Raw genomic sequence first — 26,551 nt, forward strand, 5'->3', positions numbered from 1 at the left:
TCAGGATCCCAAGGTACTCAGTCACACCCGCCAGCGCCTCGTGAAAAGCCTTAGCTGAGGAAGGAATATCCTGATCCTACTCTTCTTCCATGTCACCTGCTGTCTCTTGCAGGTCGGCTGTTATTGGTGGTGTGCTGGGTGCGGGCAGCTTTGGCGTGCTGACTGGCAGTGCCAGAGGCTGCTGAGGGCGCTGCGCAGGGGGCAGAGCCACTGTGACTGGTTGAAGCATGGGACCCAGGGCCTGAACTGAAACCGGGGCCTGGACCAAGGTCGGAGCTTGAGGTGGTACCGGATGGAGCATGTCCATGATAGACCCCCTGAGGCTGGTGCCCATCTGATGCGATTTCATGAGGGTGAGGAACTTTTCGAATAACCTATCCTCACATGCTGGTGAAGGGCTTGGCTGCATAGGAGTCGGCTGCTGTGGATGTTGTGTTCTTGCCTGTCCTTGTCGCACTAAACTGGGGTCTGTGTACAGCCCCTGTGCCAATGTGGTGGAGTATGATGTGGACCAGGTAACTGGCGTTGTCCAGTCCCATCTCGACGTGCGTTCCCATCTTGTCTGGCCTGGCAGCCATTTTATCATTAGCGAAACAATAAAGGGCAGTGAAAGCCTTCTTTTTTGTTAAAGGGGGGGCTCGTCTCAAAAGGCAAATATTACATGAGAGAGAACAAAAGAGTCAACAGCTACCCCTGGTCAACTGTGTAAGGGATAGGTAGGTTTAAGAGAATGCAGGTAGCTAGTCTTTACAAATACTTAGCTATTTCAGGTCATAAATTGTTTAGTAGAGAGGTATTATGATACTTCAGTTTATTCATAAATTCAGACAAACATCTAAAATCTGTAGGTTCACAAAAAAGACAGTGAATGAACCTTAAAAAAACAACACATTTTAGGTCCTATTGGGCGTACACACAAGAGTTGAAAAATGTTTCATACACTACAGTTGTACCTACCTTCCCTTACACGGTTGACCAGGGGAAGCCATTTTATCATGCCACGTGCCTGCCGCCGGACGAGCTGGGCCCAGTCTCTGCCTGCATGCTTAAGAGTGAAGGATCGGACCTTCCCTGCACCTCAGGCAGAGACCTGGGAGGCGGAGTGATCGGCCATGACGCTGGTAGTGTTACTGCAGCGTATAGGCACCCCCTCAGGAGCAAGCCTGGTGTGAGAGCAGAGCCCCTCGGGGAGATCCCCAGTATTAGAGCCTTGCGCCCCTCAGCGGTGGGACCGGGAGGATACCTCGACCCCTCGGCCTGTTGGGCGGTAGCTCACGGAGTGAAGGGGCCACTGAGGGACCCTCGGATGTGGAAACAAGGCACAGTCACCACACACGAATAGATACCCCAGACACAAGGTTCCGTTCCCAAAATCTAGGGTTTATTGCAATACAAAAGTCCCAGTTAGGCAAGTGGTCCCACGCCCCGCAACGTGTCTAACAGACCTCGGGGGACGCAAGAGAGTGCGAGACGTACATCAGTTACATATATACAAACGGAGCACCTTACAATCAGCAATGACACAGTATGACACATTCGATGCCGCCCTCAATTCATTTCCCTTTGAATTAGAGGCAATGATTGACCATCGTTACAAATATGACACCTTAGACCACCATATTTAGTAACCGTTTGCAATCTTCAATTGCACAGACACCATTCTTTATTTGCGAGAACACAGCGTTACTGTTTTTCATGGGCAAGCTGTGCGTAGGAGACTGGCACATACCAGGCCTCACTATCTCTAAGTTTCGATTCTCGCTCTAGAGGTCAGCCCGCTCTCCGGGGCTTCACTGGGCTCAGAAAGGGGGGCTGTAAAGAAGATCATAATTCAACTCTTTAAATGCGCTTTACATTGCTATTCTTTCAGGAGACTCGTTGGCATTCGTGTACTGATTAAATGCCTTCCTCCCTGTCTTCAAGGATACGTGAGGGAGGGAATCGGGCATTTCTGTCTGGCTCTCCAGTGTAATGTTTCAACATGTTTCTTAACCTTGGACCATTGAAGCGAAATAATATCTACAGCAGAGCAGTTTTACATGAGACAAAGTGGCAACGTTAGAGAGAGCAGAGAGAGAAAACAAAATGGCGATTCTGGTTATCTTAAAATGGCTTCACACTAGTTGAACTAATAGCTACGTAATAACTAATGACTAATGAATATATATATTCTTACACTGTAAATGAGGCGGTTGGTCTTCGGCCAACCAATTATCATTCATTTCCGGACCCTTAAGGGGCGTTTGGTTTTTCTGTACTGACAGGAGCCTCAGTCCCCTTGCTGGTCTTAAGACCTGGAAGGCCCCTCCCGCTCGGACGCTTCCCAGGGAAGGAGTCGCCCTTGCAGCACCGAGGTGGGTGAACAAAGAGGTGCCCAGCCTCCCCAAGGTATTGGGGGGCCCATAGACCTCAGAGGGACCCGAGCCTGGGGTGCCCTATCCCTGCCCCCAGTGGGAGCAGTGTGGGATGGTGTCTGTCAGCCGAGCAGGCCTAGTCGTATTGGGGCCCCCGTGGAGCCACCAGAGAAGTCTAAAGTGGGTGGAGACAATTGGAGGACAGGAGAGCTCAGGAGGTGTGGGCCCCCTTTTCAGGGGCATGGGCCCGCCTCCTGACACCCCATTCCACAGCTCCTGTGCCATAAGGACCAAATACCGGACACCCCATCCACAGGTCCGGCACCATAGGGACTGTAACCTGGCGCAGAGGTAAGAACGGAGCACCTGGAGCAGGGCTGCAGACTGGGATAGTGCTGGCTCCACCCCCCCACACACACAGTGGGGCCTGGCGCAGTACACTCACAGAGAGGACGGAGAGTGAGGCGGAGAGTAGTTGGAGCCGGTGGGGTAGTGGACCCTCATGTCTAACCTTCTGAATGGGAGCCGTCCCCCGGCTGGCAGAATGTGATGGAGCAAGAGACCTCCCTTGTAACTTATCTGGTAGTGGGCCGGCCCACATTGGAGGGGGTATACGACGCCAGCCAGTGAAGTACGCCGCATGAACATGAGAACCAAGCGAGCTAGCTTTGAGTAAACCAGGGGCGAGACCCGGGTGGAGACAGCGTCCTGGACCACCATGGCGGCAGCTGGGGATGAATCTTCAGCCACAAAAAAAAGACATAGCTGCACTGATGGAGGAGATCAGAAGCATGCAGGCCGACATTGGGTGAAGGGTAGACAGAATAACCCAAAGGCTCCACAAGATGGAATATAGACTGGAAGAGGTGGAACACAACAAATCTAGGGACGCCATGTAGATGCAAATGGACGTCATAATGTCTGAAATGGAAAGGAGATCGGGACAGATCACATTGAAAATGGACTACATTGAGAATCGGGAAAGGCGGAACAACCTAAAACTCTTCGGGATCCCAGTCAAGGAAGGGGAGACAGAGATGGAACTGAGAAGGATCATCCGCGAAGTCACCAAACTCATCTTTGAGGATGACACTATCGATGAGGCCAAAATAGAAAGGATCCACAGGGGCAGAGGACCAGCAGGGGGGGCGCCAGATCTGTTCTTGCTCAATTTCATAACTATCCAGATAAGCATAAGATCCTTGAGAAGGCAAGAAAGAAGGGCCCTGTGATATTCGGTAACTCCAGAGTAACCGTCTTTCAGGACCTGTCCTCACTAACACTCACAAGGAGACATCTGTGCTCACCGCTAACTAAGTGTATGAATGAGAAGGCTATTCGATATTGGTGGGGCTTTCCGTTTTCCATGGCCTTCGAAGTTGATGGCACTAAATATAAACTGTCCACCGAGGATGAAATCCGGAGAGCAACGAGCGACCTAGTGGGCGAGGCCGGGGACACCCCGGGGCCCATGGAGCATGGGGGGTGGTGGGTACTGGCCAGTGACAGATTAAGGGACCCAAGAGACAACAAATACCAGGGTCTCAAGTTCAGGAAGCTGAACAAATCTCCTGGAGCGGACACCTGACAGCGGAGGAAGTTGCGTCTTTTTTCATTAAGTGATATGCCGGGGATTGGGGGCCCTACCGCGAGTGTCATGTAGGGTGGGATTTCACTAGTCTGAAAGGTGTCCAGACTGTCCGCCTGACATCTAGCGAACTGTACGGTGGAGGGGACTGCAGAGGAGTGGATTAAGGGGTGCTTAAGGGAGGGGAGGGCTCTGAGAGAAAGTGTTATTGTGTTGGGACCGGTGCGATAGTGTCTGGTTGGTGGTTCGGTTTCACCCTAGTGATGTTAACTGGGGAGGGCCGGGCGCCGCTCAGGGTTTGGGGAAGGGAGGGGGGGGGGGACCTGGTACCAGTGAGCTCTCTTGGTTCGGTTTAATCTTCCTGTGACATAGTTCATTGTGGCACGTTACGGCTAGCCTAGTGGCAAGGGCGATGGGTTCGTAGAGGGATAACATGATGGCAAATAGAGGTAAGGGTGCCCAACAGAGCCGGCTGAGGACTAACTCTTAATGTTAAGGACCTGAACTCACCGACTAAATGGTCCCTGGTGTCAATGGAATTTCATAGGGTAGAGTTGGATGTGATTTTCCTCCAGGTGATCAAATTCTGCAAGGGGGAGGAAAGAGGAATCCATGGTGGTTCGTTGGGCCAGGTATAATGGGGGTCGGGCCCTGTAAGAATAGCAGAGGTTGGTATCCTATTTAACAGAGCACTTAAATTGGAGGCATCTTAGGTATGGTCGGACTTGAGGGCCCTTCTGGTCTCGGGAACCATCAGAAGGGTGCGCTTCACATTTGCCACAATCTATGCTCCCAACCAGGGGCAACTGAGATTTTTGAAGAACATTCTCCCGAAAATAATGGTGGAGAGCTCGGGACACCTTGTTACTGGGGGTGACTAATATATGGGCGGATGTGAACCTGCATTGGCATGGGCGGCAAGACGGGGAGCAGGGAGTGGGGAGGCCAGGTTATGGGGAGATTCAGGAGACTCTCAAACTGTATGCACTGAGGGACATTTGGCACCACTTCCACCAGCAAGAGAGGGTATACACCTTCTCTCCACCCCATGGAACCTTTACTAGGATCGACTATGTATATGCCTCATGGGATTTGTGGGAGGAGGCGTTGACCTCAGAGATTTGCCCGACATCTTCGTCGGATCACAATATGATTACAATGAACCTAGGATGGTCGGGCATGAATCCGAGGGGTTCTAAATGGAGATGTAACAAGTCGCTATGGAAGGACCCACTGTTCCACCACGAGTGGACTAGAGATTGAGGAATTCTTCGTCACTAATCACACGGGTGAGGTGGACATAAGGACGGTATGGGAGGCAACCTGGAGGGGGGTATTGATGAAGGAGCAGGAGTGGGAAAAGGGAGCAGGGGCAAACTTAGAATAGCTACGGGACGAGATAAACCACCTAGACAAATGCGCTCAGGGGAAGGGAGAAGAGTATTAAGGAAGCCAGGGGGAAAAGGGAAGAACTGCCGCTTATTCAGGATGGTAAGATGATACGCATGCTGCAATTCCACAAGCAGACATTTTATGAGGAAGTGGACAAGGCAGAAGCGCTCCTGGCTGCCAGATTAAGAGGACAGAGGGCGGAAAGGTGGGTGGTGGCGATTGAGGGCGAGGATGAGCAACTGGAAACATCCAAGGAGAGGATCCAGGAGGTATTTGCCTCCTCCTATGATACTTTATACAAATCAGAGTGTACCCCAGACGCGGGAGGAATTGCAGAGTATTTGGCGGATATTCCCCTGCCCAGACTGAAGGAAGAGGAATCGGCTTCATTGGCAACCCCCATAAAAGCAGAAGAAATTCGGAAGGCGGTGGGGAGACTGCCCGGGCGGGGAAGGCCGTGCGGGAGGATGGGTTTACTGCAGGATTTTATAAGACCTTCATATATGTATTGGGTCCATTTCTGAAGGAACTGTTTAATGAGGTAATGGGGGAAGGCTCCTGAGTCTTTGTCCAGGTCTTTTTCAGTGATTCCTAAAGATGGGAGGGACCCCAAAAAAAGTGGTGCATACTGCCCAATATCCCTGCTGAACATTGACGCTAAGATATACACCCGGGTGTTGGTGGCGAGGCTTGAAGACTACATCCCACGCTTATTCCATTCGGATCAGGTGGGATTCATCAAGGGCAGACAGGGGGCGGAGGCAATGAGGAAAACGCTACACTTGATGCACAATGCCAGCAGAATGAGGAGGGAAGTACCCCTACCTTCTCTCAGTTGATGCCGAAAAATAGGTTGGAATGGGAGTTCCTCGAGGCGATTCTGGTCCAATTTGGTATTGGCAGAGACTTCCTACGTGGGATCATGGCATTGTATGCTTCCCCTAGAGCCTGTGTAACAGTAAATGGGGGATTTTCCCATTGGCTTGGGTTGGGTAGGTGGACCAGACAGGGTTGTCCTCTCTCCCGAGACCCCATTGCACGCAGGATCAGAGAGGACAGCAGGGTAGAAGGATTCTGCTTGGGAGGGGTGGAGTATAAAGTCGTCCTTTACGCAAACAACATGTTGCTGTACATAGTAAATACCCATCCGTCTGTGCCTGAGGTGGTACAATAGATAGAGCAATACGGCATCCTGGCTGGAGTTAAGATCAATAAGTAGAAATCAATCTCTTTTCCACTGGACAGGGATGGAGACGGCGAAACCGAAAGGTGCGCCTCCCTGGGGATGCAGGTTAGTTTGGGAACAGAGAGATATTTGGGTATCAACCTCGCTAGGGAAGTGGGGGGACTTTGAGGCCAACCCCCCCCCCCCTTGATGTCCACGATTAAGTTATAAGTTATTTATAACGCGCTTAATATCCAGAGGTTTCGAAACGCGACCCGGGGATCATTCCTCTGTTGCTCCGTGTCGTCTTGCTCCCAAGGCTTAGAAAGTTGGGGTTTTGATACAACACCTTAGGGCCCAAGGGTATCTCCAATGGATCGCGCTGGACAACCGGCACCTTCGACCAGCTACGGTGGGAGAATGGTTGTGGGTACCGAGAGATAGAATCACCCATGGAATAAGAACATCCTATAGTGGGGACCAACTGGGAGATTTTGATTAAAGGCTCAGAAATGAAGGGAGTCACAACGTGGCCCTCCCCGCTGGGACACCTTTGGGTCCCATGAGTCAGAGATGCAATCCCCAATCCAGAGAGATTTCAGGCATGGTTTAAAATGGTGCTTTAAAGGATAGGCCAGCTGTGGAGGGGGGACGGGTTCATAGATATACTGGAACTGGAGGAGGCCCTGGGTATAGGGAAATTGTCCATCTTCCTGTACTTACAACTAAAGGGGGCACTTAATGAGAGGGCCTGGAGTGAACAAACACGGCGGGATCTCCCTCCCTTTAGAAAAACCTCTCGATACTTGGGGCGCTGTTGAGCAGCCAACAAGATGGCCACCTAGCTACAGTGCTCCGTGACCCACAGATAAACATCGGCGAACAATGGCGGAATCCGGTCATCTCTACACCTAAAAACTACACCGGACGGTTCCCCTAACTACGGCACACATACTGCATGCTGTGGCCGAGATACAGCCGACCACGCAGGCCGACCACGCAGGCCGGCCCTGCCCTCCCACTGGGCCTACCTCCTGGAGCTTCGGAGGGCGATGGCGCTTGGGCGGCCCCGACATACACTGCTGCTGGGCCAGAGAGAAACCTGCTAACGAACCTCACGACGTGCTGCCGGTGCGGCGTGACCGCCGTGGGACGAGGGACCGCACTGCTGCTCTGCGACACCAGTTGGAGCTTCTTCCAATCTGCCGCCGTGGGCCCTGCCGACAGTGGGCAGCAACGGTGAGTGCCCCGGGGGGGGGTGTTTTGGTACACCGCCGCCCCCTCTGCTGCCTCGCCGGAGCTCCCACGGGCCCCTGCTGCATCTACAGGGCGGCTGCAGCTGGCTCCTTTCCCCCCCTCAACCCCAGCAATACTTGCCGTCCCCACCTGGGCGGCGGTCTGTGGCGACCCGCTCCTGGGCCCCGGATCTGTGAGGGGACGCTTGCTGCGGCCTGATCTCGATGCCCAAACATCGCTCGCTGCTCTCCCAGGAGCCCGGCCCCAGAGTCCAGTTCCGCTCATAGACAGCGGCTATGGCCCGGCCCCGTCGCAGGCTGGGGCGGCGGGAAACGCAAGGACCAACCAGTTTCCCCAGCTCTCCCTCCCACACGGCTGCTTCCCACACCAGAAGGCTTCTACCCTCCACAGGGGAGCTGGGACTGCACAGTACGCCATGAGGGGTGAGGGCACCCCGCTCCACTGGCGCCCGCAGCCTGCGGCAGCAACGTCTCTTTGCCCTAGTGGGCCCCCACACTCACCTCATCCATTGCATTTCGCCCAGAGAAGCCCAAATACCACCTTCACAGGAGCCCACCTGATTCCACTCGGCTATCTCCACCCATTGTGCCTGCGGCTGTCGCGGGGCTCCTGCTGAGCCCACCATCATACAGTCCCCCTGTCCATCCCTTCTTCACGGAACTCACTACCACTGCCCAGCCCTGAGCTGACCACCCTCATCTGGTTGGGCCAAATACCTGCAATTACTAGGCGTCAATTCCCTGCACACCAAAACTACTGGCCTGCTACCACTTTCACTACAGGACTCCTGTACTACGGTCGGCACCAAACCCACCCAGTTGGGAGCTGCTCCCCATCGTAACAATGTCCAACAGATTGTGAGGAGCTAACAAAGTAGGCGCCATGGATAAGTTCACCAAGGCAGCGCCCAGGGCGGACCAGGCGTCCTCCTCCATAGTACACGAAGATGGCGATATCCTGCCGGACCAACCTCAGCCTGACCTAACTATACTGATGGAATCCATGGCCAAAAACTTTGCAACATTCCATGAAAAACTGGACGATATAAACGCAAATGTAGCCTCCCTGAGAGCTAAACAAGACCAACATGGGGCCAAAATCACGGAGGCAGAGCAAAGGATAGGAACCAACGAGGATAATGTTCATACCTTACAGAGCACAGTCACGGAGCACGTCTGCGACATGAAACAGGTCAAAGCTAAGTGCAACGACCTCGAATCAAGGTCGCGAAGAAATAACATTTGCATAGTGGGAGTTCCCGAATCCGCTCTGAAGGGTCGTATGGAACCCGCGGTCTAAAAACTTCTCAAGGACCTCCTCGATAACCCTGAGCTATCACCATTCTTCACTGTAGCAAGAGCACATCGCTCACTGGCACCCCGGCCTAAACCAGGAGACTTCCCCAGACCAATAATTGCAAAACTGGTAAGCTACCAAAGACAGAGACCATATACTTTGCTTGGCCTGAGAGAAAGGGGCACTAAGGCTGGACTCACAAATCATCAGGATTTTCCCTGATTTTTCTGTAGGGGTGCAGATGGAGCGACGCCAATTCGGTGGTGTTAAAAAGATACTAAGAGAAAGGAAAATCAAGTATGCGATGCTCTTCCCAGCTCGCCTAAAATTCACTCACCGCAACAAGCTATACTTCTTCATGGTCCCAGATGAGGCAGTCAAATTCATCGAGGCACAAATCCCACTAGCGGATCCCACAGATGAACGACGACTGAGATCAAAGCTTGCATGACCCTACTACTGGAGGCCTCATCAACCGAGCCCCATATAGAGACTGCCCCCCCCCCCGGGGGGCGAACTTATCCCCCCTCCTCTGCACTTTTCTGGGCCGTACATAGCCCCAATGGCTATATTCAAGAGCAAGACTCGGGGAAGGGGGTACATCCCTAAAGTACCTGACCAAAATGGCAAACACTGGGCCTGAACCTCGACTTCTCAGCCTAACTGTTAGGCACTGAACTATACCAGTAATTGCTCAGTTCTCAGGACCTAAGAACATACTTGTTTCATTTTTGTATCACTAAGTTTCATCAGCCGTTCAAAACATTCATGATGTATCATCATCATAACATGCGTTAACAAATGTGGGTCAGACGGCAGCGGTAGCCCCCACTGCAGCTGCAATGCCTTGTAAGGTGGAGTGTTTCTGTTTAAGCCCATGTTGGGCTATTAGTCAAGCGTCGCCAATTTGGGAACGGCACGCAGTTGGTTGCTTTAGGGGTGGGTATCATCACACTGCTAGTTTGTTCCGGGCGGTGAGGGCGGGGGGTGGTGAAGTTGGGGTATGTTATCAAAAAATCGGCAGGAAAGGAATGACTGGTCTTGAAGAGAGGCGCATCAGCGCCACGGCTGCACATATGTTGGTAAACAGAGGCAGATCCTTTAGTCCCTTTAGTTGGGATGTCCTATGAACTGTCAGCCTGGCTATTAAAATGATGACATGGAATATTCGGGGATTGATGAATTTTACAAAGTCCCGCAGGATCACAGCATATACACCAAGACACGGAATCAAGGTACTCCTGTTGCAGGAGACACACGCTCTGAAACTCCTATCATCCAACCTTGCACAGTCCTGGGGCCCCAACAGATTCTATACCCAATTCTCCACCCAATCCAGAGGAGTCATGACTCTCATCCACAAATCGTTAAAATTCACACTCCACACATCCAACATCGACGCGGAGGGCAGATATGTGATCCTCCACTGCACTCTGGCTAACAAGGAATGCTTGCTCGTGAACTCATACAGTGCCAACACTGACTCCCCTGAATTTATAGATGCCGTGACCGCCATCCTCATGAGATATGTGGAAGTTCCCATTATATGGGAGGGGGGGGGGCATGAACCTTATACTTGACAATGTCCTAGATAGGACAACCACGACCCGCAGGGTCATGTCCCGAGCCGCCAAATGACTCCTTACACACATGAACTCCCTGAATTTACACGATGTGTGGAGAACGCTTCATCCCCATGACAGAGACTACACTTTCTACTCCACAGTACACGACAGCTCTTTCGAGAATAGACATGTTCTTACTGTCGGGGAGCCGAGTGGGCAGGGTGTCGGACGTTAAGATACTCGCACGCACGCTCTCTGACCACTCCCCCGTGCCGCTGCAGATCATACTGGGTAACAATCCGGCAGCCTGCCCTGCCTGACGCTTTAAATCTGAGGCTCTATCCGATATTGTCTTTAAAGCGGAGATCCTGTCGGAAATAAACACTTTTTTTGAGAACAACAACGCGCAAGACACACCCGAGGGGACCCGCTGGGAGACATTTAAAGTATACATCAGAGGGATGTGCATCTCAAGGGAGGCCGGTGTTCTCAAAGCCATAAGGCAGGCCCTAAACAGCTCCGAAACGAAGCTCAAAACTCTAGAACAGCAGCATGCTTCTGCGCCCGCTCCGGCAATCCTAGCAAAAATCATAACAGAACTAGAACTGTTTGAATCTCGGGCCCTGAGCGAGGTGCGGTACTTTGCTCGCCCCTTGGCTGCCCGACGGTATGATGAGGGTGACAGACCCGGTAGAACCCTAGCTAAATTAGTACTAGTGGAGGGAGGCAGGTCCCGAATAGATAGCATTGTAGACGAACAGGGCCTACGACACTGGTCCGACCAACCAATCACTGACACCTTTGCTAGCTTTTATGCCAGTCAATATGGCCCCCATCCGGAACACAATGCTCATGACCTAGACGACCTATTAGAACGCATCCTTATGTACCTCATCTCCCAGAGCACCAAGGAACAACTCAATGCCCCGTTCACCTTGGATGAGATAGTCCAGGTAATCTCTGACCTGCCGAAAAACAAGACCCTGGGTCCCGATGGGCTCACATCGGAGTTCTACCGGGAACACGTTGCCATCCTAGCTCCCATATTACACGGGGTCTGGAACGAATCACTCCAGTTAGCCTCCCCTCCCCTCCTTAAAGGAAGCCCTAATCGCCATCCTCCCCAAACCAGGGAAACCTCCAGACGAATGTGGTTCCTATAGGCCCTTAATGCTTATCAACACGGACATGAACATTTTTGCTACAATAATTGCAAATAGATTCCTTCCATTTATGCCCCACCTGGTCCACGCAGACCAAAGTGGAATTGTTCCTGGCCGCTGTACTGCACTCAATATCTGCCGATTATTCAATGTAATGTCCAGAATTGACCCGAAGGCGGATGCAGTGGCGGTCACGCTAGACGCCCAGAAGGCATTTGACATGGTTTCATGTAAATACTTATGGGCCGTGCTGGAAAAAATGGCACTAGGACCAAACATGATCTCCTACATAAAACTGCTATACACTGATCCAATGGCCAGGGTGCTTGTCAACTCCACCGTCTCCTCTCTCTTTGCACTACACAGGGGTACCCGCCAGGGATGTCCGTTCTCCCCCATCCTTTTTGCACTTGCCATTGAACCCATGGCAGACCACATTAGGGATCGACACACCCGCAAAGGTATATGACTACAGGATACACCGGGAATCATCTCACTGTATGGTGATGACGTACTTCTATATGTCAGAAACCCCTCCACACACCTGGACCCGATCATCCGAGACATAACGAAAATAGGAACGTACCATCAACTATTCTAAATTCGAAATATTCCCGCTTACTGCGACAACCCAGCAACCATCATGCAAATTTCCCCTACACTGGTCCCCGGGGGGCATCAAGTACCTAGGGGTGCAAGTGGCACTAACCAAAGTTTCCTTACTGGAGGATAACTACGAGACAACCGCACAGCTCATTGAATCCAAGATGCTTAAATGGCGCAGCCTCCCTCTGTCCCTGGCGGGCAGAATGTCCCTAGTAAAAATGATTGCGGTCTCTAAGTTTCTCTATATCTTTGCCAACGTACCAGTGTGTCCCGGGAAGCAATATTTCAAGAAGCTCCACGCGGCATGCGCCCAATTCCTCTGGCATTCCGGAGCTGTCCGCAAGAAGTGACAACATATGGCCCCTCCCTACGAAAAAGGGGGGTTCACAGCCCCAGACCTAACCCTGTATTGGATTGCAGCACAGGCCCAACACGCCACGCACTGGTATGCACACTTGAACCCGCCCCCCCACATCAAATTAGAGAAACTGGCAGGGGATGGGACCAACATCATGACCCTATTACTACATCACACGTTCCGGACAGACGCCCCAGCAGACCCTGTGGCCACCACGATAAGAGCATGGAATATAATTTTGAAACTGACACAAGAGCATCCCCCATACTATAAATGGCTACCCATACGACAATTCCCAGGATTCTCCCTCACCCACGACCAGCATTTCATGCGACACTGGGAGGCCCTGGGATATCAAGCACTAACTGATCTATACCCCGACGGTAAATTCATCACCCCCCAAACGTGGCGGCCCGAGCACTCCAACTCAGCGCTTGAACTACTACAATACTTCAGGCTAAGACTGGCGGTCCGTGCAATATGGTCCTCCTATGCAGACGAGCCCACAGACTCACCCAAAATCGAATACATAGCAAACTCTACAGGCGGTAGGGGCATAATATCCTCTCTGTATAAAATGCAGCTGGAAAAGCGAGAGAACACCTCCCTTAAACCACGGGAAGCTTGGGCTAGAGAGCTGGAGATAGAAATCACTGATGATATGTGGAACAAAATGTGCGCGCACACGTGCAAAGTCTCCCTTAGCGCTAGATTCCGCTGCATGGAATATAAACTCCTCAACAGACTTTATTACACACTGCACAGAGTACCGAAATTTACACACACCCCGACCCACACAAGCCCGAAATTTAACTCTGAAGAGGCAGATCACATGCATATGTGTTGGTCATGTGTTGCGCTGAGGGCGTTCTGGCTGGAGGTAACGAAAGCGCTCACAGAGATAATTGAGTCCCAAGTAGACCCTGACCCGCTAGCCCTACTGTTTGGAATATGGTCCAGAGAAAATGCAAAAGAAATGTCAACATTTTTAAATGTAAGTGCTATTGTCGCTAAAAGATGCATTTTACAAGGTTGGAAGCGCCGCTCCCCCCCTCACCCTCGAGATGTGGTTGAAAGCCCTCACGTGGGTACAAATCTGTGAAGAGGAGTATATTGGATCCCTGCCCACGCCATCCCGCCCAAAGAATGTGTGGACAGAACTCTGCAGCTATCTGAACAATAGAGACAAGGTTGAGTCTTCATAGGGCAACCTCACATACATCCACCTTGAGCCAATATAAACAGTACAGCATCCCACATAGGTGGCAATACGACCCGGTCAGACTGTCTAAAATGTATCATGTCAGCTTGCTTTGCTGGCAGGGGTGTGGACTAAAGGCTGATTACTGGCATATGTGGTGGGGTTTCCCAAGGGTACAGTTCTTTTGGGATGAGGTCTTGGGGTGGATTAAGGATGTGGTGCGGGGATCAACAGGATTTACAGCTTTCCCATTAGTCATGTTTGGGATGGAGAGGGATTTCTGTAGGCTGCCTAGTATGGCCTCGGGCTTACTGTTGGCAGCAAGAGCGTGCTCTGCCACGAGATGGAAATGTGCCCACATGCCAGACAAAAAGGGGTGGGTTAATGTTGCAAGGAACCTATACATGATGGAGCGGATAACAGCGGGTTTGCATGGGCAGACACGGTGGAGGTGGGAGGGGGGGGGACTTCGCTGATAAATACCTGAGAGTGGAGGAACGTCAGGGGAATGGGGACAGGACAGAATGAGAAAAGGGATTTTGGCCCTTGCAGGAGACAGAGGTGAGGGAGGCTGGCACGCTGATGGGTAGGTGGTGAAAGAGGACGCCAGGGAGGTGGTCCGGTGCCAAGGGTTAGTATCATAAGTAGTCATAGGGGAAGAATGGTTTGTAAGTAGGAGGTTCGGCAGGGGAAGACTGTTTCAGGGAGGGGGGATGGTCGGGGGAAGGAATGGGAGTTGTTGATTGTTGACTCTTAGGAGGCAAGGGACATGTGCTCTTCCATGATATACTAAAGTTGATGCGATTGTATGCCTTGCAAAGTTATGATGTTACTTGTGATAAAACTTTTAATAAAGCCTCATTTGAAATTAGAAAAAAAAAAAGCTTAGGTGTCAAAATCTTTCCTTCTTCCCAGAAGCTTCGAATATCGGCGGTATGCAATTCAGGTTTTCTTAAGCTAAAACTCTGGAAAAAACACTTACTTTTCTTCCGCCAGATTTGCGAGCGCCAAGTTGTAGCAGCTACCATATTAGGATCAATAGACTATTGTAATAGCATTTATCTTGGTCAACCAGCCTCTCTAATACAGAGATTGCAGCTATTGCAAAATGCTGCAGCTAGGTTGGAACTCGGAGCTTACTGCCTTGCTCCCCCCGAGGACCGTCTAAGGCAGCTGCACTGGCTCCCTGGTTAGCAGTTGCGTTAAAGTTAAGATTTTCGCAACCATTCGCTGTGCTTAGCATCAAGCCGGTGTGGAATATCTCCAAGACAAACTGATCCCATATGTCCCTACAAGTAATCTTAGTTCAGCCTCTCAGAATCTCCAGATAGTTCCACGATTCCGTCTTGCAAGGGTTGGGGTGAAGGGGGGTGGAGATCCGAGCATTCTCGGCTCTGGCATCGGTTGTGTGGATCTCTCTTCCCGGGCAGCTACGGGAGATTAGGGAGCATCTAAGCTGCAAACCTCCTACCCGATCCAGTGGGCCAAAGCGCAGATAAACTACTTGGGGGGTCCAGATCCCGTCTAAATCGGCAAACATACAGAACAAATTTCCCACAACTATTCAAAGACCTCAGAGATAACCTAGGCTGCTGGCGCAAGCAGGAAATCTCCTGGTTTGGCCGCATCTCGGCACTGAAAATGAACCTGCCCCCGAGACTGCTCTACCTCTGCCTGGCGCTCCGCACAACCGTCCCCACGAAAGCCTTGCAAAAACTGCAAAGAGCCATTTTGAAATATGTCTGGGAGGGCAAGAAACCGCAAATCCCAAGACACCTCATGCTCCGTGGGCCTGCCCTCAGGGGCCTGGGGGTCCCAGACGTGGCCAGATACTGCCTCGCAGCCCAGATTTCTCACGCCTTTGCTTGGAGAACAACCACCAATCGAGCCAGATGGCAGAAACTGGAGGAGGACTGGAGCCCTTCCCCGATTGAAGCACTCCCCCACGTGAAAGTAGGCAACATCCCCAGGCACAAGGACCCGCTACCAGCAACATGGAACACTGTCGAGCTGGAAGAAAGCGGCCCACCTCTGGAAATGCAGAAGCCCGACAAGTCCGCTCACCCCAATCTGGGGCAACCCTGATTTCTCCCCGGGTCTCACCTCAAACACCTTTATCAGATGGCAGGAGGGCAGCTTGAGAACCATGGCGGATTTCTACGTGAATGGGACCCCGCTAAACTTCGAGGAATGAAAGGCCAAATTCTCGATCCCTGAGACGGAAAGATTCTGTTATGCCCAGCTCAGGCACTGGCTTACCCAGCGGAGCCGCCAAGAAACTAGGCGGCAGAGAGCTAATAGCCCTAGAGCGGACCCTCTTGTCGAATCCCCCCAAAGGGAACATTTCGACCTTAAACAAATTGCTCGACAAGTCGGACCCGTCCAAAAAAGAACTGTACATGCTCAAATGGGAAAAAGACATTGGCAGAACCATCGAGCCGGAGGAATGGAGTCAGATCTGGGATCGAGCCCACAAGAGCTCCAGATGCACGACAAACAGAGAGGGTGCCTATAAGGTGCGTTACCGTTGGTACTGTACCCCAGAAGCCATAAACAAATTCAACCCGGACATACCCCCACAGTGCTGGAGGAGTTGCCCCCGACCGGGGCATGCTGCTTCACTTGCTCTGGACCTGCCCAAAGTCCACGTTGTTCTGGAGGGAGGTCCTGGACCAGATTAGAGGGATAACAGGCCTCACAATCCCCTGGGACCCGGGCATCGTTCTCTTGGGGGCTACGGGCGAGGGCCAGTTCCCGCTGACAGGCCACACAGCGGACTTATACATCCAACTCTTGACGGCAGCAAAGATCGCCCTGGCCAGACTCTGGAAGAATCCCGAGGGCCCAGCCATACAAACGTGGTGGAAAGGAAGGGAAAGGAAATATCCGGGCCTAGCGAGACAGCCCCCCCCAACCTTCGCTGGATGGGGGTACAGGCTTAGCCAGGGAAGGCGGAACAGGACACAACTCTACCACCTGCAAACAGTTCTAGGCCCGACCCAACCCTCCCTCCGGTGCCCCGAGACCCGGGGAAACCTGAACCCCGCCAGGGCCCTTCACTGGAACAAGCGGAACGCCCCGCCACTTGACCCGTCAACCTAAGACACTCAGCTCCCCCTAGACCCCCCTGCGGACAGCTCCCCCCTCCGACTTCTCCCCAGAGCCGCCAAAGACTCACCCACCATTGGGCCTAATTTGTGTTCCGTTTAGGTTTCTGTTTTGTTGCTCTTCTTTGTTGTAACATCTTACTTGCATGCCTTCTGCGAAAGGCATCTCTGACGATGCAATGTTAAGCTTGCATGCATAAATACCAATAAAAACATATTTGGAAAAAAAAAAATGTATCTTTAATAGAATGAGTCTTTGTCTACTGTTCAGTGCCGTTTTTATATACAATTTTTTCTTCTCCTTGCACCTAGATGCCTCTGGGGCTTTGTTAGCGCTCTACAAATCTCGTTTTGTTACATCTACAAGGGTAGTGCTCATCTTTGCCCCAAATGTCCAGAAACACAGTATGAGAACCCTCCACATTTGGTGTTTCACGCAGGCTCATAACTGCCACCTTGAGAAAGGTAATGTATCATGGGTTATGGACCGCTGCAGCTGTCCAGATCTCCCAAAAGCCCCTCTGAGAAAAAGAATGCAGTCAGAAGCTGCAGCTTTACTCAGAACAGCCAAGTTCCTAGACATATCAGAATTTCAAAACGGTTGGGATACATGTATTCTTTGTAAATAATTTGGTGATATTTGTACTGGGCTTTGAGGTGCTTTTGGTCTGTTGCAAACTATGCAGTGTACAAAAATAAGCAGAGACCATCTGAACCCTCATGGAGGAACAATGGCTCTGATCTAAATTGACTTTCAATATAAATCTCCTACAGATTAATAAAGTAAAGGTTGAGAAAAAAATGAACTAGCCTTGGAAAATAATTTTTGAAAATTGATGCTACCATTTTGCACAGACGGAGGTCTTTGTCCGGTCCATACTCCTAGGTAGAGTATGTGGGAAACTGTGCCAGCCACCCAAAAAATGATTCAGCAAATAATTAAAAAAGTCAAACATGGGACTGTAGTGTAAGGGAATGTAATGTATAAATGAGCACACTTCGGAAACTCAAAGTACAATACTTGGATGTAGTTTTAACAATTGAAGAAAAAACAGGGCCAAGAAATTAAACCCATCAACAAATCAACAACATGAAATATAATTCCATTCTTTAATCTAATATTTCATGCTAAAAAGCCAGTTCAAGCACAGCAGCTCATTCATCCTTAATATATTGTAAGGAAGGAATGGTATCAACAGTAAGACAGACAAGTGACCACAGTTCAAGGGTGTTTATTGAACTCTCAGATGGGTATGATAAACGTCTATCTAAACCTAAATCTAAAGATGGGAGCAAGCTACGACCATCAAATAATAAGGAATGCAGTACTAGTGGAGTCTTGTCAACATAAAAGGGCCTATACTAAGAAACATATTGCCAATCCTTACTACTAATTAACAAATAAAAGTCAGGAAGTTTGGGCCGTGGTCCTCCTTCCCCCACGTTTTCAGCATGGGACAAGGCGGTTCACTCAAGCAAAGGACACACTGTGGTTTATGCGGTAAGAAGATACAGCTCCATTTTTACAGTTCAAGACCTTCTGTGTTCAAGTCTCTTTACTTCTTGCAAGTCTCTTAACCCAGAGGGTCTAGTACACAAAAACAACGAAAACTGTATTTTCCTTTTCAGTATTCAATTTGGATATTCACCCTGGATCCCCCTCAGGCGGGCTCAGATCCCTTTTCTGTTGGCCAATTAGTCTCCCTCAGCCGGGCTCGCACCATTTGCGATGTACTTTAAACTATCAAAGACTTTCGAATGTGCACGGGATCTGTTGCATGACCACTTCAATCTTAGTATTCCTTTTCTTACACTCAGCATCAGTTGGATGCCCAACAGACTTTCGAATGATCACTCACGGGTGCCGGACCACGCTGCGTAAGGTATCTTTTCTTAACTTCAAGTACAATAATAACATTCAATTACTCCTCTTGGTTGTTATTCATATCTGTGTCGCTCTTTACAAACGCCCCACACACTGTCCCCTTTGTACAATGTTGCTGCTTGCAACCTTGGTTCAAAACAAAAGCTGGTTTGGTATCAGTCTTTCCAACTCATGGCTGTGCTGCTTTTTCTGGGGCTGCTTTGTTGTTGGAGCCAAGGACAGTACCACAGCAGCAATCGTTCCTCCCCACCTTGGTTATCGACACAGGAGAACCCTGGGTACCTCCGCCACACTGTGCAGGTTTGATCAGCCTTAGTTCCTGGTCTTCGGTTTCTTACTTCCCAAGGCTTATGAAAGCAATGGTCTTTAGAGGTCCAGGGTGCTTCCCCCTCCTTGCGACTCTCTCCTGTTTTGCCATTTTCCTCCTTGTATGAAATTGCCATCTGGGAACCGCCGTTTCCTTGTGTGGTTTGCCTCGCTCAGAGTGTGCTTTTGTGCTCCGCGTTTTGTCCGTGTGGGGAAGTGTGGAGGTCCGGTGTGTGTAATAATCCATAATTGCCTGACTTTGCCGGTCCATGGTCTTGGGACATGTCAGGTATACAGCTCTGGTGTTAGTCTGTTGTCGCTCACGGTGAACTGTCCGTGAGAAAGTTTGTCTCAGAAAGAGAAAGGGAACTTGAGGGGCGGGGGTTGAATTCCTAGGTATTCTACCTGGTAGAATGGGGAAAAGGTGTTACTGGTAAGCAGATACTGCGTCTCACTCTCTGGTGTACCACTTCCACTCCCCGAGGACCCCTCAATGTGATCCTCCCCCACTGGTCCACACCCAGGAAGAGGATTAAAGAGCAATGGCTGCGTCCTGGCCACCTTGATGACAGATCCCCGGGGACTAGCGGGTGAGACACGTTCGGGTTTCTCACACTGTCCACTTATGAGGTTTATTAATACCTAGCACACACAGTGAACATCCTTGAAATATGGTGTCAAGAGAAATTAGGGATATGGCCTATCCTATTGCCTTACATCAACCAAAATGGAAATGTTTGTAGAAAAACATCAAGCACAATGAAGATTGCCCAGGCGCTCAGCGCAGGTAGTCTTGATTCCATTAAAGACACAGAGGCAAGCATTATGCTTAACTTCTTTATTCACTGCTTCCAACAGCATTTTAAATCTTAAACTTTTCCCTTTTCTCTTTTACATCAGCTAGAAGCTGTAAACAATGTATAAACAAAAAGGAAAGACGTAACAACGGAAACCACATGTCCCATGAGTCTCAGTAGTATGGTAGTCCTGAGCCTCTGTCTCACTCTCCAATCAGAGATCCTCCCTAGGTACAAATCCCTGCTCACCTAATTCCTTTCCTCTTCTTTTTTGAGGTGCATCTTTAAACTCTGCATAACAGTCTAGAAAAAACTGTCTTGGGTAACTTCCTCTGGACTTTTCTGCAAAGAGCCGTCCTGAACTCCAGCAACTCTAGTAGCATCTTGCTATGGTAGCAGCTGCTACTCCGTGAAATGGTTTCCTGCACGCTAAAAGTAATTGCTTAATACTTAGTGGTCTTACAGCTGCTGTTGCTTTCTCCTAACTTTATGCACTGTGCTAAACATAAATTGCTATCGTTCGGAAAATACGGATATGAAATCACTGAGGAGTTGGTCTTTGCACACTGTGTAATATTAAACGCTACGCCTTCTGGATAGAAAATGTTTCTATTTCCAAAGCCTTAACAGCTGAAACTCTTCTACAGGATACTAGGCAAAGCAACGTGGCTAACTTTCCTGACAATAGTTTTCCTGACGGAAGGTTGTTTCTTTGCCATTGTTCTAACAAATTTAGGACTCTTAACATCCCATAAGGAAGAATGTTTTGGCTGCGGTGGCCTGCTCACTTTGACTCCCTTTGTCAATCTTACTACTGCTGGGTGTTCGCCTGTCCGGAAGAGATGGCTGACCTATAAACTCCAACCGTTCTGAAAGCTCTACCCTGACTACGCAGACTCGCTAGAAAATGCATCACATATACTATAGGGGCCGAAAGGGGAGGAACACCCCTCCCCCTGTACCATCGCTCCCAGGCTTGCCAAGCAGAATTATAGCTCTAAACTGTGAAAGGGGCACATGATACTCCGATAAACTCTGTAGCTTCCTCTGAAAGTCCTGGCAAACACGACTTGCGTCTGAAACTCTGCAAGCGCTCCCGCCGGATCTGCTAGGAGATCCGCGCTCTGCAGAATCTTCCAGGGGGAATCCAAAGAAAGTTCCATCAGAACTGGAACCCAAGCTTGCGATTTCCATTCTGGTGTCACTATCACGAATTCTGCCTTGTCCCTGCGTAACCTTTGCTATTGCCCTCGCCTGCATCGCGAACAGGGGAAATCCATAATGGACTGGATTCTCCCAGCTGTGTAGAAAGGCGTCTGTCCCTAGCGCCTCTGGGGCTAACCTCCAACTGTAGCACTTCGTCAGCTGGGTGTTCAGTCTAGAGGCGAATAGGTCCGTATGGAATGAACCCCACACCTGCTCCAACTCCTCGAAGACTGATCTGTGTGGCTTCCAATCACTCGAGTCTAGTAAAAAGCTGGAGTTCCAGTCTGCCACTGAGTTCCGAACTCCTGGTAGATATTCTGCCGTCACTGAAATATTCTTCTCTAGGCACAAATGTCAGAAGTTTTTCAATAGCTCTGCTAGAATCTTTGATTTTGTGCCTCCTAGCTTGTTTATGCATCTTACTACTGAGATATTGTCCATCCGCAGCAGAATTCAGCACTGTACTTTGTCTCTGGCAAACACTTTCACTGCGGAAGAGCCCACCAGAAGTTCTAGGCAGTTTATATGAAGCTTGAGTTCCATTCCCTCCTGTCTGTTTGCCCACATCTGGCTCCCCAGTCTGATCTGCTGGCGTCTGATTCTACGATGAGCTCTGGAATGTCTCTGAAAATGGTTCTGCCGTTCCTAGCTTCCATACTGTGCAGCCACCAGAGAAGCTCTGTCTTGCTGTCTTCGTCTAGCAGTACTAGCTGTTGGTATCTCCACCCTTTCTGCAGGTTTTTGATCTTTAGCCACTGGAGGGCTCGATAGTGTAGAGGGCTGGGAAAAATTGCCTGCATGGAAGCTGCCAACAGGCCCACCACTCTGGCTAGATTCTGAAGCGATATAACGGGCTTCCTGAGAGCTGCTCTCAGATCTTTCTTTATCGCTCTCATCTTGGGCGCTGGAAGCTCCAGCGGCGCCTTCTTCGTATCTCTTGTGAAACCTAAGAATTCTGCTCTCCTGCTCGGCATTAGCGCAGACTTCTCATTTACTAGGAATCCCAGCCCAGTTATCAAAATTGGCCAGTGCACCTGCTGCTCTAACCTCCCTCGGTCGCTTGCCATGAATAGGATGTAGTCTAAATATATGATCATCCGGATACCCTGCTCTCTGAACGCGGCTGCTAAAGGCCTCATCAGTTTAGTGAAGGCCCACGCTGCTGATGCTACGCCGAATGGAAACTCCTGAACTGCCATATCTACCTCCTCCAAGTTAACCTCAAGAAGGGGCAGTACTCCGCTGCTACGGCTATTGTCAGCTATGCGTCCTTCAAGTCTAGCCGTGCTAACCAATCGTCCTTCCTGAGCATGTCTCTCTTCAGTTGGATTCCCTCCATCTTGAAGTGTCTGTAAACTAACCAACTGTTCAACTCTTAAATGTATTACTGGTCGCAGTTTGCCATTGAGGTGTACATAGAACATGTTTCTCAAAAAACACATCGAGTGCGGGGCTGCTTTCTTGATGGCGTTCTTCTGTGCCAGAGATTGTATCTCTGTCTAAAAGTACGCTCTCGGCTCAGGTGATACGCATGCGAGGAGGAGGCTTGTGTTGCTTGGGAGGGTCTAGGAACTCCAGTTCGAAACCTTGGATGGTTTGTAAGACCCAAGCGGCAGAAGACAGTTTGCGCCAATTGCATATAAAAAGTATCATCCTACCCCCTACTGGGGGATACATTACCCTGCGCGCTCTCCCCTCTGGGTTCCATGTGATAATATCCCGGCAAAAATATCGCCATACAAAAATCTCGCCATATTTTTGCACCAATATTACCCCATGGAACCTGCGGGCGACACCCCCGCAATCCCCATACATTTTTAAAGGGAGCGGGGGACACCCCCGCAACCCCCCCCACCCATTTACCCCATAAATTATCCCCACCAAAAATATCGCCTATGGCCGTTCCAGACGACCATATGTACGGTGATATTTTTGGTGGGGATAATATTACCCGATACCCTCCTGTGGTACCTCCTTGCTGTCTAATATCCTCGACCTCTATAACCTCGACCTATGTTGGGGAAGAATGCATCTTGCTTCCTTGATTCCCAATATTGTGCTCTCGGACCTTGGAGCCTTCTGTGTGAGCTGAAACAGCCAGTCGAACAGCCCCTGCGTCGGCTGGCCCCTGTAAACACTCCCAGGGAAACTTTCCTGATGGAGGCTTGCACTTTCTCCAGAGCCCTGAAGGTCTCTACAAATGTATTAATTTCCTTTATGAACGCCTTGCCAAAGAGTAAGCCTTGCGCTCCCTCCCCTGCTTCATAAGAGGCTAGGTCTCCCAACTTGTTATCAATCTTTAGGAGCAGGGTCCTGCATCGCTCAGATGAGACTTTGCAGTTTGCGTTTCCTAGTATACATACCGCTCGCTGCGCCCAGCCTGCTAGGATGTGTGGCTCAACTGGCTCTCCTGTGTCTTTAGCCCTCTCTGCTAGATACATAATCTTTGCAATGGGCCCAGCTAGGTCTAGTATCTTGTCCTGGCATGATCTCCAGGCTCGATCCATGCCTTTCCTGGCATCTTTCCCCGTTTTGGTTACAAAAGTGAGCATCTTGGGGTCAAGTTCTTGTGTGTCTGCCACTCTTCCTGCAAGTTATGGCCTTGGACATTTCGCTCTCAAACGGTTCCATGTGTTAAAATCGCGACAAAAGTGGCTGTGAACACAATATATCGCGGCAACCCCCAGACCGATTATACCATTTAAAGGGAGTGGGATACCCTTAAATGGAGTAATGGGGTACACCCTTAACGGGTCAAACCACAGCATTTTTGCCGCGATTTTATCACTGCATACCTCTCAAACAGAATCTAGTCTCCTTCTCTAAGGGTTTACGTATTTTCTGCGCCATGTATAAAGCCACTCTCGGTGACGGGGCCCACTTGGTAGAACTGGGGTGTCTGATGGAGTTGGGTTCTTCTTCTTCTTCTTCTTTTTCTTCCTCCTCCTCCTCCACCTTCTTCTTCTTCTTCTTCTTCTTCTTCTTCTTCTTCTTTTTCTTCCTCCTCCTCCACCTTGCTGACATTCGACTCTCAGATGGGTTTTCTCTGCGTATCTATGCTCTCATTCTCAATGCCTACATGTTCATCTTCTTCCTCAAACCTATCAAATTCTTCTGAGGAGGCTGGGCATGGCTGATTTAGATAGGAAAGCGTTTTTAAGTCTATTAAAAGGCGTCAGCCACCTCCTGGGACTTCTTTTCTCTCCCCATCACTGTGCACGGGGGAGTAGAAGAGGCCTCCCTCTTCCGGGCTGATTTTCTCCCCTTTTCACCCGCCTTAAAGGGCTGTTTTGTGGAGGTCCCCACCCCTGGAACCTCTAGGTCGCCAGCTTTCTTGCCCAACATGTCTTCCAAGACCTGCAGGCTGTCCTGTATGGGTTTCACTCCTTGAGCAACAGCCTTCACTAAGAAGTCTCCCAAGACCTTTTTAAAACTTTGTGAGAGGTCTGCTTCTTCCTCTCCTATGTCCTGCTCACTTCCTTCGCTCAAACATAATCTCCTATATCAAAAGCCATTGTGCTCTTATTGGCAGATTGCTGTAGGCTGCAGAGGAGGATTGAAGCAACTGTCACTTTAAAATGTCTGCGTTGAGACCCTGACGTCCAGTAATATTCAAACTGAACTTTCTCTTTGTTTTCTTTTTTTTAATATCATCGAAGTCTGCCCCTTAAAGCCTACTGGAACGCTGTACTAGCGTGTTTCTTTTCTTTATCGTGATCCCGTTTAAGGCGCAGAGAAATTGAACTGTACGTTTGTTTCGGAATGTTTCTTTGAGGGATCTGGGCGCACATGCGCAGAAGACGCTTACTGCGTCATGAGTGCTCTCTGGCGTATGAGAGTTAGCCGGACTCGTAATATGGCTGTGATTACTGTTAAGGCTTTTCACACCACACTTTTGAAAAAGATGCGCTACTGAATGAGGGATGGAATCAAACTGCGCACATCATAATTTTTCAAGAAAATATCTTGTGATGTACCGTTTTACAAACAGCCGATCATAACATAGCAAACATTATAAAGCGGCGAACTATATGAAAGCGCATCTCGGTAAACTACAGACATTATTGTAATGAAAAACCGTGTAAATGTTACTTCGCTGTCGATTGCAGCAAAAAAGTAGAGGAAAGGACAAAGGGGAGCAGGGATTTGTACCTAGGGAGGAGCACTGATTGGAGAGTGAGACAGAGGCTCAGGACTACAATACTACAGAGACTAATGGTTTTCGTTGCCACTTCTTTCCTTTTTGTTTACACATGTTTTGTTTACAGCTTCTAGCTGATGTAAAAAAAAAAATTAAAAAAAGAAAGAAAAGTTTAGGATTTAAAATGCTGTAAACAAAACATGTATAAACAAAAAGGAAAGAAGTGGCAACGAAAACAGTGAATAAAGTTAAACATAATGCTGGCCTCCGGTCTTCACATAGAAGACGAATGCATCAAAATTGCAATGTGAAGAGAACATTCTTAAGACATATTATGCAAGCGCCCATTGTACGTTTTACATAAGTATAAAAGGATTGTTTTTTTCTTGTAAACATATTTCTCATTGTAGGTGCTGAAATTTGACAGTTTCAAAAGCAAGCCTTACCTATTAGTGCATAAGTGGAGGAATACTTCATTCTCATCTGGCAGTTAACCTGCACGCCAGTTCTCTTTTTTGAATTTTTCTGGCGGGCTACAAATTTTGCAATTTGTTCAGTCTCCTTGCACACCATTGCAAAACAAACGACCTGAATGAAAAACAGAATAATTATAGGACCATTCCTAACACTGTGACAACAAACATACTTGTCTTTAGCAATAACTGAAAGACCCATGGTTCTTCAAGAAACTCATGTTGTTATAATATGCCTTGATATAGACGAGAGATTATCGGACTAGAGATCCATATTTCCCCAAAATCACAAGATTATGAATGGTCTAGCCTTCTTCAATCAAAGTTGATGCTGTGGCATATCATGGTGGGAGCTGGCACAATAAGGAATGTGTACGGTTCATCAAATATAGCACTGAAGAGGACATGACAGCAACTAGAAAAGCAGTCTTCCAAGTGACCAGGAGAATGTCTGCAGAAGCCAGAGGATCAGAAGACCTGTGAGCCTAGGGTAAAAGAACCACGTGAAGATCCCAAGGCTGGTGAGGGGCCTGCATAAGCAGGGTAAAGTCTAAGAAACACACTGAATTGGCTTTTCACCACCAGGTTCACAAGCAAGGAGTTGTCGAAACTCCAATTGAGATGCATCCCCATGGCTGATGGTGAAGTACAGCACGAGTCCAGTGAAATGCCTATACTGGTCAGGTAAATC

The 26,551-nt window shown here is 49.6% G+C and overlaps 1 protein-coding gene across 2 annotated transcripts in view; it reads right to left on the reverse strand.

Annotated features, from left to right (window-relative positions):
- The window catches only part of TDRD7 (tudor domain containing 7), a 2,843,905-nt gene that overhangs the window by 2,438,398 nt on the left and 378,956 nt on the right, over positions 1 to 26,551 (reverse strand). For both annotated transcript variants that reach the window (XM_069630367.1, XM_069630366.1), the window contains exon 3: positions 25,834 to 25,975. In XM_069630367.1, coding sequence (XP_069486468.1) covers positions 25,834 to 25,975 — 142 coding nt within the window. The remainder of the gene's footprint in view (positions 1 to 25,833; positions 25,976 to 26,551) is intronic.

Source organism: Ambystoma mexicanum, chromosome 6q, assembly GCF_040938575.1.
Source record: "Ambystoma mexicanum isolate Mex_15411 chromosome 6q, UKY_AmexF1_1, whole genome shotgun sequence".
Lineage (NCBI taxonomy): Eukaryota > Metazoa > Chordata > Amphibia > Caudata > Ambystomatidae > Ambystoma > Ambystoma mexicanum.